Genomic DNA, 13800 nt, shown 5'->3' with positions numbered 1-13800 from the left:
AAATACACAGTTTCGGCCACAATACGTAAATAATGTGTGTTAACATGATTTTAGTGTGAGAAAATCACGTACTAAACTTTTGGGTGTCGTTATATCCAAGGTTACAACTTTGTTGCCATGACGACATAACACCGTAAACCCTAAAACGATGATTTAAACGACTTAAAATCTCAAATAATTCACAATGTAAAGCATGTAATGTAAGTAAGTGCTTTTATAAAATTATAAGCTTCACATTTCTGCCTAAGCTTCCCATTGACTTCCATTATAAGTGCCTCAGGGTAACCTAAATTTGAAGGGGGGTTTTTAATAAAAGGACAGACGAGCCTAATTTTATTTTTGTGGTAATTAGCATTATGCCAAAAATGCTGTCGATTAAGTTTAACTTGTATTGAACCCGGAATATTCCTTTTTAATATGATATATTCTGATCAAATAAATGGTTCCCTATAAATAGCTTCAATGTATTTAACTACGTGTCGCCTGACAAGATACAGTTTCAAAGTGAGGTTCATTATGGATGAAAGTTAAAATAAGGAAAATTTGTAAGATTTCCATTAATTATAAATCCATACAGACAAAAATATAATTCCATTAAAGGAAAATGTATGAATTCGCAATGATACAATAAAATGAAAGCACAGAACCATTTTTGGTTTTCTAACAAAAACTGATTTTATTGGTGCAATATTAACCCACAATCCCGCCATTCTGCCAGTGCAAACTCCACCCCAGATTCCAGCACTCGTCCCCGGAATGCTCGGATCAACCCGGAATGTTTTAACTGTACATGCAGTCGTCTTTTCCTCAACCTGACAAACACAAGTTATCATGAAAAACAACATGATAAATACAAGTTAAAAACAACGAATTTCTATCAACTATGAGTATAAATTCAATTAATCAAACTTTACAGCTTGACTACTGAAACAGTAAGACAAACAGCTAAATTGATTGAATGCTGATGTACATTTTGACCCAGTTCATGCTGTACATACTCACTTTCAGATGTAAATGCCGACCCAGAGTAAAAGGAACAGAACGCCAAAGCCCATGAAGAGAGACGCAACCAGAGATATGAGCAGCTCTTTGTACACGTCTCGTGTGTATTTTGTAGATGTGACTTCATATCTGAGAAAGTGTTAAAGATGCAAATCTAAACGTCTTTAAAGGCTTTTCACAAGATGCCTGATGAGATTAAAAAATGTAATTCTGTGATTCAATATACAGAAATGTAACTTTGAGAGACCCTGTTTACACCTGGTATGAACATCTGTCTCAGGTGATCCAACATGAACATGCAGCGAGGTCACGAAATCCAGAAGTCTCCCAAAAATGGTCACTGGAGATGCCTTTGGGACGGATAATACCAAGGAGGTTTAAGCTCCCTGGAAAACACATTTGAAGGATACACAAAGAACCAGGCTGTGAAGAACATGCCGATAGCCAGCAGCACTACAGTGAGATGAGGGAACACCGCCGGATTCACCGGGCTGGTGTATCTCGTCATGGCTTCCAACTCCTGCACAAAACACATACAGCACAGAGAATACCATGAATTCACCCATCTGCTCTGATCAAACATCAGACAATTGAAAGCCAGAGATTATTTAGCAGAGACGGGCCACTTCTATTTAAATTAATGGAAGAAATTGGAATGCTCAACTAAAAGGCTCTGAGCACACAACAGTTAACGGATGTAGAATGGAAGTCCCGCCTTACAGGTTAAAGAGCCAATCACCTTTTAGAAACCGACATCGCCTGTCAATCAACTCTAGAACGCATAGGTGCATTAGCTATACAAGCCAGGAAAATGGCATGTTTTAGCATAATCTGTGGTGAAGAAGCACCATTTATGATACCAGTGTTGTCAGATTTTACTGCTGATCTGAAATATGTCATTGCTCGTAATCTTGACCAACCGTTTTGGAGATTTCGGTCTTTTCCCATTCAAATAGTTAGGAGATACACTGGCATGACTGGAAATAACCTCCCGAGAGCGTTCCAAAGATGCCCGACAGTGGACCGACTCGCTAGAATGACTTTAAGCAGATCAAAGGCCTTTTGTGGGTTTGTTTACATTTGTGATGTTTGATTGTCCGCTGAGCGAAAACAGTGTGTCCGATCATTACGAAACGACATGGCACCCTATTCCTGAATAGTCTAAAGGTCTGTACCAATTTTGGTGGATCTAGCGTGAAAGTCTCATTTTAAGGATTTTGAAGAAAAAAAACCTAAACCAAGTTTGCAGAATAACATTATTTTCGCATCATCAAGAGTACTTAATTAAACGAGACAAACACAAGACAAATAAAACATTTAATTTACACCGTATGTACTCAAAATTGACATTAAAACAGAAAATGTTAGAACTGACAAGCCAAAAATCTGTTGATTTATCGGCCTGTCCAATATATAGAGATATAACATTACGCACTGTCTGAATGAAGTCAGCTGACTACCCGAATGTACTGAATGACCAGGATATCCCATCAATGGATTTTTTAATCCCTGACGGCACAGGCATATTCCAGGACAACAATGGCAAGGTTTATCATGCTCAAATTGGGAAAGAGTGGTTCAGGGAGCATGAGGAATCATGAACTGACCACGACAGAGTCCTTAACCCCATTGAAATCTTTGGGATATGCTGGAGTGGTTCGACTCTCCTGGTCATTCAGTACATTCAGGTTGTCAGCTGACTTCATTTTATTGCTGCATAACACTGCTGAGCCTAAACCTGACCAAATGAAGCAACCCCAGATCAGACCATTATTTAAATCCAAACAGTGACTTATTTTTTTGTCCAGACAGAGAGTGTGTGTGTGTGTGTGTGTGTATATATATATATATATATATATATATATATATATATAAACATAAATAAAAAAAATGTATATATATATATATATATATATATATATATATATATATATATATATTACATCTATTACAGACACATATAAACTCTGAGTACAACTGGAAGGTGATGACAGGAACAAAGCAGATACAAACTGGATATAGCTGTTAGTTAAACATTTCTTTCTGTACAGACTTTTTATAAAGCTTGTACAACATACAAATGTATGTCTAAGTTTAATGGCTGCGAATAGTGCAAGACAGTGAATCATATAATGCTGTCAAACTGCAGCTTTTGCACAACGTTACAAAACACTGTATACAAACGAATACTGCACACTTTATTTCTCATCAAAATGAGTATTTGGACATGCAGACGTTTAATAAATACAATACATTGCTGTAGAAACCGGTGTAATTTACCATTGTGTGACAGAAAGAGAAGAATCTGTCCGACCGGAAAGAGCAGGAACAGCCACGTAACTGCAGCGTGACCGGAAAAGGAGGAACTGATCATAGAAAACAAAATAAAAGTCCTCTCGACGTTTCAAATTAGATGATGACAGACAGACGGACAGACATATGATGGACAGACAGACAAACAAACAGATAGATATACAGAGAGACAGGTGGATAGACAGACAGATAGATAGAATATATGTTAAAATTAATCATAAATTTTATAATATATATATTGAATTGTATATATTGTCTTATTATAATTCAATTATTATTACATTACTTATATTATTACAATTACATATCAAGATATTTTATTTTAAGTATATATTTATATATGAAATATATTATACTGTATGTAATATATTGTTCATATTATTAATTTAATTAGTGTGACATTGTTTATAATAATTATTACAATAAAATTTTATAATAGATATATATAATAATATATTTATAATATATAACAATATACTGTATATGTAATAAATACATGTTGTTATTATTATAATTTAAAGATTGTTTTACTAGTATTACAATTACATATTATAATAGATATTAATATATTAGTCAAATATTTGTAATATAATATATAATACTATTCTGTATACTAGATGTCATTTATAAATTGTATTATTATAAATCAACTATTATTACATTATTTACAATAATTATAACAATGACATATTATGATATACAGTGTTGGCCAAAAATATTGGCACCCTTGGTAAATATATCTTTATACTATTTTTATTTTTCATTCAAAATATTCACAAAAATCTAAATGAAAGGGGGGAAAATCTAATAATCAAATATTTTAAATCAAAACACGTTTGCCACAATATTTAGAACCCCTAGAAATTCTTATGAGTAAAATATATCTGAAGTGTATTCACATTCATATTTTAAATTAAGGATCACAAACTGGAGAACTGCAGGAATTAGTTGGTTCTAGGGGTCAGAATGTCTCTAAAACTACAATCAGACGTCACCTACATCACATGTTGTTTGATAGAGTTTCAAGAAAAACGCTTCTGCTCTCATCCAACAACAAACTCAAGCAGCTTCAGTTCGCTAAACACTACTGGAACTTCAAATGGGACCAGGTTCTATGGTCAGACGAAATAAAAACAGAGCTTTTTGGCAGCAAAAAGAGAGGTAGCCATATGGAAAAGTACCTCGTGCCCACTGTTAAATATGGTGGTGAAACTTTAACGTTGTAGGGCTGTTTTTATGCCAGAGGTCCTGGACATCTTGTTCAGATACATGGCATCATGGACTCTATCATATACCAACAGATCAAAAATCAAAACCTGGCTGCCTCTGCCAAGTTAAAATGGCCCGTGGTTGGATCTTCCACCAGGAAATGATCCAAAACACACATCAAAATCAACACAAAAATAGTTCACTGACCATGACCATCACAGTCCCTTGACCTGAAGCCCATAGAAAACCTGTGGGGTGAACTGAAGAGGAGAGTCCACCAACATGGTCCTCTGAATATGAATGCCAGGTGTTCTTCAACCTCATTATGCATTATAAGAGGAAACTCAGAACTGTTATCTTGGCAAAGGGAGGTTGCACAAAGTATTGAATAAAAGCGTGCCAATAATTGTCACATATATTTGACAAAAGATATATATATTTTTTTTTATAAAACTTGTGTTGTGTTTGCAATTGTTTGATCTCCATTAGAAGATATATTTTTGTGAATATTTTGAATGAAAGATCAAAAGGAAAAATAAAGAAATTTGGCCACAACTGTAAATACATAGATTGAATATATATTAATGTATATTATATTTAATATATAAATTGTATTATTATTATTAATAAACTATTACATTATAATAATTATCACAATTACATATTATGATCGGCGGATATAATATATTTGAATATGAATTATATATAACACATAATACAAGGAAGTTCATTTTCATTTAGTATCCAGAAAAAAACTTTTATTTAATTTATGCATCATACTTGCATCCATTTGTATTATGGCATCACATACATGTGAAAAAAAGTGAAACAAATTATGCAGTCGAACTAAAAATGATTATGACACAAAAGAGGCTTTCAGAAAGCTGGAGAATGGAGCAGGGAACATGCTCTAGAAGATATACACATTAGTAAATGGACAATTTCGATTTTTCTTTTAATATATTTTAGTGCTTACTGGGCTTTAAGCCTTAAAGATAAACATAAGACAGACAACTGAAAAAATAATAATAATATATATATATATATATAGCTGCCAAAAGTTTGGAATAATGAACATATTTTGCTGTTTTCGAAAGGAAATTGGTACTTTAATTTATCAAAGTGTCATTCAGCTGATCACAAAGAATAGTCAGGACATTACTGATGTAAAAACAGCATCATCACTGTCTGGAAAAAGTAATTTATGATCAAATCTAGACAGCAGCATCACTCCAACACCTTATCCTTGATTAATCATGATAAATTGATAATTTGGTAATAGAAAATCACTTGCCATTATATCAAACACAGCTGAAAACTATTTAGTTTGTTAAATGATGCTTAACGTTGTCTTTGTGTTTGTTTTTGAGTTGCCACAGTATGCAATAGACTGGCATGTATTAAAGTCAACATTAGGTCAAAAATGGCATAAAAGAAACAGATTTATCTAGAAACTCATCAGTCAATCATTGTTTTGAGGAATGAAGGCTGAACAACGCTTGAAATTGCCAAAAAACTGCAGATTTCATACAAAGGTGTCACTACAGTCAAAGATAAAGCACAACTGTCTCTAACAAGGACAGAAAGAGATGTGGAAGACCAGATGTGCAACTAAACAAGAGGATAAGTACATCAGAGTCTCTAGTTTGAGAAATAAACGCCTCACATGTCCTCCGCTGACAGCTTCATTGAATTCTACCCGCTCAACACCAGTTTTATGTACAACAGTAAAGAGAAGACTCAGGAGGACTTATGGGAAGAACTGCAAAGAAAAAGGCACTTTTGAAACAGAAAAAGTAAAAGAAAAGGTTTGAGGTGGCAAAGAAACACAGACATTGCACAACAGATAATTGGAAAAGAGTGTTATGGATCTGAACCTCATTGAGCTTCTGTGGGATCAGCTAGACTGTAAGGTGCGTGAGAAGTGCCCGACAGGACAGTCACATCTATGACAAGTGCTACAGGAAGTGTGGGGTGAAAGGGCAAGTGCTACAGGAAGTGTGGGGTGAAAGGTCACCTGAGTATCTGGACAAACTGACCGCTAGAATAACAAAGATCTGCAAATCTGTCATTGCTGCACATTGTTGATTTTTGATGAGAACTCTTTGAAGTAGTTTAAGAAGATCTGAACATTTCTTTCAAATTGTAATAGTAACGTTATTAATGTTCTGACTAACATTGTGATCAGTCGAAGGCCACTTTGGTGAATAAAAGTACCAATTTCCTTCCAAATCTGTCCATTATTTCAAACATTTGGCCACCAATGTATATATATATATATACTGCCCCATTGGTGGTATCACATTTTATACCACAGATTAACATCCAAATATCAACAAAACATTTTTGTAAAACATGTTTTAAATAAAACATTAAATGTTTTTCAATCTAAAGTGTTATGATTAATACCATAATTGTAGTCAAATTACTTGTCATTAAAACTAACCATAATATGTCTGTAAAAGAGTGAAAAGAAAATAATTAAAGGATCATGGAAATATGAGTTATTACAAACTAACAATAAAAACCAAACGACATTCTCACCAGTTTTATATATTACAGAGAATTTTATCATTGTTTTAGATGCCACAGAAAAAACATTAGAAAACTATTTACAGTGCATAGTTTGGAAGTGCTTCCTTGTGTTTTCACATGTTTTTTTGTTTGTTTTTTTGCTTTATTCAGATGTGAGGTTGTTGTTTAAAAAAACCCCATATATATATATATATATAGATTTCAGATAATCATCACCAATGTTTTTATTTTCCTCTCCTGCTGTTTAAAACTCAAAATCATTATCCATTAGTGGTAAATTAGGAAAATTGTAATTTTAGTGCACAAAATTTCACTTCTCTGTTTCAGTTCATTATTTCACCGTGAATACACGACTAACATAATCACATATCATCCAGCCTCACAACAACTTCATTATGGCTTACCTTATTGCTTAAAGTATTTCATAAAAATCTATGACATCAAAACGTTATCTATACAAGAATACGATTCAGGCAAATACTAAAAAGTGAATCCAAATGTACATAGTGCTGGATTACAAAATAAAGAAGGGAAACATTTTTCAAAAATAAAAAAAAGAGTAGAAATGACCATGAAATAAAGTAAATCTACTGGCTTTGGTTTAATGAAGCTGATAAGTTGTCTAACAAATTATTTTTAGAGCTGTTTTGCTCTTTGAGCAACAGTGATTTAATGTTAACATGCCTGTTTACAATTAGAGTTAAGAAAACAAATATTTATAAAACTATACAAGATTACACTGCTACTGTATATATTGTTTCAAAGATGTATTTTCACGTATATATTGTATACTACATATGGTAAATAGGCCTTCTAAGTATGCAAAATATAGGTAGAAATTGAAAGAATATACAGTGTAAAAGCAGGTTAGGAACGTAACGAATAAAGTAACATTGTTTAAACTCAATGTGGTTCCTGACATTTTTCATTGAGCGTATATTTATCTAAAATGATGATAACGATGATCCAGTGCTTTTGACTTTCAAAGCGAGATTCCAGTGTGAATTAATTCCAGTTTTTGCAAGCTAGAGAAATCCAGTGGTTTTATTTATGGTGTTACTTGTTTAATTTTTGAGATGACCTGATATATTTACTACAGTAGCTAACTTTTCAATATGTTCACTTTCCATATCGTTTATGACATTTCTGTATCTCTTAATTGTTGATGCCAGTTTTTCCCGTTTTGGCTCCAGTGGACACATATATTTTGAACAGACTCTACATTAGAAATGACAAAACATGAGGTAAATAACATTAATGAATAATTATTAATTAATAATGAGCCTGTTGGTTCAGTTAAAGCCATTTCCAGTGTGTATATAATCAATGTCAAAAAACTAATTTCCAAAAAAAAGAGTTAACCTAAAAATATCCAACAACAACTGCAAAACATCACCTCACGACTACACACTGGTACCTGTTTATATTATATCTTGGCGAATCAATATACATTTAACATGTAAGTGTGTATATAAGCTGTAATATCTCAGCGAAACAAGGCTAAGTGATCTCTGTGTGCTGAAAACAACAAATATTTACTAAATATGCTCATTTTCCTCTCGTCTTGTACAAATATGCATTTTAAAGAGCAAACAGAGATAAGACGTCTTTATCGGTCCACCCAGATAAAACAGTCTCTGAATCTGGGGCGGCGATACGAGCACACACGAGAAGTAGAAATGCTGTAAAAGCTCTTTAGCATGTGGTTTGAATGTGGAAACGGTACTCAGTGAACTGGGGTGTAACGACATCATCTTCCTCTCCGCTACATCCAGTTTTACTCTGTGAACAGAGAAGTTATACAGTTAAATCACATACAATCAGGGTTAGTTTTTACACAGTTTTTTTTTTGCTGTTGTTCATACTTAATCGTGCATACTTAAGCATGTACATCTGGCTCTGTTCACCCCATCTCCGAAATGTTAGTGAAAATCAATGCCCTCTAAAATGACTGGTTGGAGAGTTTCTTCATTAGAAGAACTCTATAATTTAGGTTTCACTTATTTTCTATAGGCATCGATATATTGCGTTCAGTTGATAATGTGTGGTCAATGTTAATGCTGTTAAAGCTATACAAGAACACATGTAGCTTGGAGGTGAGTATAAAACACAACAGAAAAAATAGAAAAAGTCTTGTCTTAGCTTATAGCACTAGTCAAAGACCTTCTTCTGGCCGTCTATCAATTACTTTGAAGATTCTTCCAGTTGCAAGGGAGGTTGTATTAGTTGTATTACTCTTACAGTCTTGATTTACGTGAGAAGTTTCACATATGATGCTGATGATGCTCTCAACTGAACCACATAAGGTTAATAGTGGTGGACATCCTCCTGTCGGAATGAACTAAACATTTTTTACATTAAAGCTTCATGTCAAACCATTTTTATTGACCTCTTGAACGGTTTGAGAGCCTCTGATGACAGCAAAAACATACAATGACAGTAACACTTTATGTGTGTGTTATAACTGGCTGTGATTTTGTGGCTTCACACATCATTTTGTTTTCTCATCAATTCTTTGATGCTGGGAATTTGTCATGTCTCATCTGGTTATTACACTATGAAAAAGTAAGAGACGTCTGAGGTTCACTCACAGAGCGTGACACTTGGAAATGGTAGGTGACCTCTTGGAACGGCATAACAGGAAGTGACCACAGGTGACTGGTTCCCTGTAAACCAGAAAATTATGTACGTGTCAAATGTAGCTTTTTTAGGGAGAGAATTTATTTCTAAATTAAAAACAATAAGCTCACCGTTGTGTAAGCGCTCCGCTCTAGTAATAAAGTAGCTTCTGGGTGATTCGGACAGAGGCCCCCTAGTGGCTCCACACTGCCATACCCACACAACCTCAGAAGAGCTTTAAGAAGAACAAGAGATCTCAATGTTTCAAGTAGTGTATTAGTACAGGTGGAGCAGGTTTTTACCTCATTGTGGGAACCAAATTCACCGTGTCTGCTTGTACTTACATCATGTGTACTGTAACATGCGACACAGATGAGTTTCTCTCACCACGCGGAAACATTGTGAAGCTACAAGCAAATAATACAAAACATCAATAATTAGTATGACACATATCATATTTCTACATTTACCACTGATTAAACATCCCAACACAGAATTCACATGGGTAGTTTTAGCAATTTCCTAGGCCACGACCACACTAAAAGTTTTCATATGAAAACGAGGGCTGAAACGATTAGTCGACTTTATCGACAACGTCGTCAATAAACAATTGTCGTCAAATTTTCGTTGTCAAATAGTCGTTTGATCTTATTTAATGTAACACGAGGTCACATTAAACAATAATGATTATGTGTGAGAGCAACTCTGCAGCTTACTCCTGACTGATGAGAGGAAGAATTACAGTCCAGATGCACTCTAAAATTTCCAAACAGCTTAAGGTGATGTAGATCCCAAAGTATGAGGAAATTATACAGAAATAACAAATAAGTAAATGCAGTCTCGTTGTGGCATAAGTGGAGCCGGAGCTCTTTAAAGAAACCCCCTGGTGTTACATATTTAATGCAGTTATATTTAATGCATTATAGCTTTATTAAAGATCAAATAATATGGAAGCAGATCATGTAAATAACTACAAACTCCGTCACTGGCATTTCTCTGTGCGGTCAGCGCCTCTTCTATGAGTTGCATGAATGTCCCGATCTAAGGGGGAGAGATTGAAACTGCACCCGGCTGATTTAGACACTGTCACGGGGCGCTCGTTCCTCGAGCACGAACGCTTAATGCAGCTGGAATATAACGTGATGACTCGCGACTTATTGAATCATAATATATGTGTCACTGTGCATTTCTTATCATGAAGAACATTGTCCATTCACAGCTTTATTAATACATTTACATTTATGCATTTGGCAGACGCTTTTATCCAAAGCGACTTACAGTGCACTTATTACAGGAACAATTCCCCCGGAGCAACCTGGAGTTAAGTGCCTTGCTCAAGGACACAATGGTGGTGGCCATGGGGATCGAACCAGCAACCTTCTGATTACCAGTTATGTGCTTTAGCCCACTACGCCACCACCAAGAGTTTTTTTTTTTTTTGTGAGTTAAAGATGGATTGAAGTGAACAGAACGGTGAGAGAGGAAGTCTTCGCCCCATTATACATAGCAACAAAATATGTTTTTGATTTGGCTTGTTTTCCAATTTAAATATATAAAACTCCTTTAAAAAAACATCAACATGTTTAGCAGCTATACTGCAGAGGAATTGTTTTATGAGAATGTTGAATATAATATTAAAAATACAAATATTTACAAATATCTAAAAATCCTTTTAAAAAGATGCATTCACCTGAGAAGCAGCATATAAGATATTTAAACTTGTTTTTAGAGAATAGATCTTGAATATTAATATATTTTGTCTTTACTGCACTCACAGAAGTATAACCAAGTAAAATATACACTTATATACAAAATACACTTCTACATTCTCTTAAAGCAAGTGTTAATATATTATATGTTGCTTCTTAATTAAATGTATCTTGTTTTAAGGATTTTTAAACATTTTAAAATGGAAAACGAGACAAAAACATGTGATAACAAGGGGATTTTTTGCAGTGAATTTCTTTACTGAATTAAACTTAATAAAAAGTATTTTTTTCCATTTAATTCAGGGAATGTAATTTAGAGGTATTTCTAAAAGAAATTGTTTTCCTCTTTATTGTTAGTTAGCGCAATTAATCGGGACACCATGTAATTCATTTTATTACAAATTTTAATCGATTGACAGCCCTAATATATATATATATTTCAGTACTTTCCCTTATACATTCATTTAAATTTTTACCCTAAAATATTTATGTTAAAAATGTTCATGTTATTTGTCAAGCAACACAAACAGTGATTAATATCAGGGGCCCATGAAAACACCACAGAAAACAGGCACACATTATGTTTATGATTTCTTCACTAGCACAAAAACACACACCTGCAGCTCTCAGGTGTGGAACAATCGAGTGTTCTCATCTCCTGATCCGGCTCGAGGATGTGCAGTTTGCTCAGACAGGCTGGTGGATTTCCATCTGCATGTAAAATGCCATTAATACAAAGTAAACTTTGCAACTTTTAAAGTTTTATGAGGTCCAAAATGTCTGAGAACACAATGATGATGTTTTTAATTTAAACCTTAAAGTTTAAGAAACCTTAAAATTATGAAACATTTTTAAGCACAAAGATTTTAAACATTTAAAACAAAGAACAGTTCTAGGTCACTCATTAAAGGTAAGCAAATGACCATGTTAACGCTGAAATTCATGCAAATTTTCAATTAATATTTTTACTCAAATTCTTATGCTAACAATATGATTTGAAAGGCAATTTTTTATTGATTAAATTAAGCAGTTTCACAAGTATTCTCAGGCTTTTGGACCTGTATATGTGGGTGCTTCCTAATCCCAGAACTTTCAATATTAAACTATGAAAATTAAGTATAAAAATATATATCATGTTTGAAACTTATTACTTATAAACTAAAATTACAACTGTCCCACAGTTGTGGCTTCATTTCCACCACAACAAACAATATTGTGCCTAATACGTTTTTCTTTTTTTTTCCAAAGTTTGTGTACTTGTTAACCAAGTTGACAAAAGTGTCAGTAAATCGCATGCTTGAGATAAAATATGATACAAGTGATGTTTGAAGGAAAAAAGTTCATGTAGAATATTTTTTACACAGATTACGCAAATATGAGTACCCTGTGTGTTTAAACTGCGTTGTCTTCTGGGTGGTGGCTGTTGTCCTCCAGGCAATCGTTTGGTGGCTCCGCTTAGTTCTGGTGGCTGAGGGGGCCGTTTGGATTTGTTAAGGAATAGAGGTGCAGACGTGTGACTCAGACGATTCTTATTCCGGCTGTCTTTGTCCAGTGGCCGTGACTTTGCCTTCTTGTTAATAGTGGCCTGGGTGGGGACAGCTGTGCTTGAGTCTGAGAGAGAAAAAGGATATTGTATATAAACTTAATATAGATGGATGCAGCAATGTTTGAATGAGTTCTTCCACTATAAAAATAAATCAACAATAACTGGCTTAAGAGCAGCCACGGGCAGCACAGAGCAGCTTTTGAGAACTCAAATAATATGACCAAAATTATTTCAACATATTGATTTACTGATTCATACATGAAACTGATTCAGTGATTCAGATGTTGAAGTCAACGCACCTCCAAGCTACATGTGTTTTTGTATAGCTTTAACAGCATTAACATTGACCACACATTATGAACTGAACGCAATATATCGATGCCTATAAAAAATAAGTGAAACCTTCTAATGAAGAAACTCTCCAACCAGTCCTTTTAGAGGATCTGTCATAATTTTAAACTTGTCTGGTGTTGTTGTCGTACCTGGTGTGGATTGGTTGTTGCTTGGCAACAGACTAATGGTGGCTGATTGGTTGGTTGTCGCAGGTGTCGGAGGGCAGCAGGCTGGGTGATTGGACAGAGATGGAGAGGTTGATTCTGTGTACAAACAATAAACTTCAATTCAACTTTGAAAATAATAATAATGTATGGGCGAATATGTATAGAGTACATATAGAAATAATTATTATTTGCATTATTTGTGTGTGTTGTTCTGGTACCTGGAGAAAGAGTGGACGTGGTTACTTTGGGAGGGGAGAAAGAAGCCTGATGAGCCAATCCCAGAGCAGAACGAGACCTGTTTAATAATCCATAGAATTTTTTTTTTTCAATATCTCAATTGTTTGTCATAGACAGCAATGAGGTGAAA

General features: G+C 34.3%; 2 protein-coding genes across 2 annotated transcripts in view; both read right to left on the bottom strand.

Moving 5' to 3' along the window:
- Positions 1-657: 657 nt before the first annotated feature.
- Positions 658-3365, bottom strand: LOC127638621 (transmembrane protein 258). The gene is made up of 4 exons (XM_052120223.1): positions 3283-3365; positions 1413-1522; positions 1003-1131; positions 658-812 (listed from the first exon to the last, which is right to left on the bottom strand). Exons 1-3 carry the CDS (start codon positions 3283-3285, stop codon positions 1005-1007), a joined length of 240 nt encoding a protein of 79 aa, XP_051976183.1. The 5' UTR covers positions 3286-3365; the 3' UTR covers positions 658-812; positions 1003-1004.
- Positions 3366-5267: 1902 nt separating this feature from the next.
- The window catches only part of LOC127638651 (myelin regulatory factor-like), a 48222-nt gene continuing 39689 nt past the window's right edge, over positions 5268-13800 (bottom strand). The window contains 9 exon segments of the mRNA XM_052120268.1: positions 5268-8841; positions 9651-9725; positions 9810-9867; positions 9869-9913; positions 10023-10085; positions 12005-12098; positions 12771-12998; positions 13416-13529; positions 13652-13728. Coding sequence (XP_051976228.1) covers positions 8755-8841; positions 9651-9725; positions 9810-9867; positions 9869-9913; positions 10023-10085; positions 12005-12098; positions 12771-12998; positions 13416-13529; positions 13652-13728 — 841 coding nt within the window. The 3' untranslated portion in view covers positions 5268-8754.

The sequence above is a fragment of the Xyrauchen texanus genome, chromosome 46 (assembly GCF_025860055.1).
Source record: "Xyrauchen texanus isolate HMW12.3.18 chromosome 46, RBS_HiC_50CHRs, whole genome shotgun sequence".
Lineage (NCBI taxonomy): Eukaryota > Metazoa > Chordata > Actinopteri > Cypriniformes > Catostomidae > Xyrauchen > Xyrauchen texanus.
The sequence above is the reverse complement of the archived record's forward strand: the minus strand, read 5'-3'. Positions and strand labels throughout refer to the sequence as shown.

Bases quoted from the DNA above. Each gene is read 5' to 3' on its own strand.
- LOC127638621 (XM_052120223.1), bottom strand. The intron at 1,132-1,412 runs GTATCCTTCAAA...ACACTTTCTCAG, and splicing joins TTCACAGCCTGGTTCTTTGT to ATATGAAGTCACATCTACAA.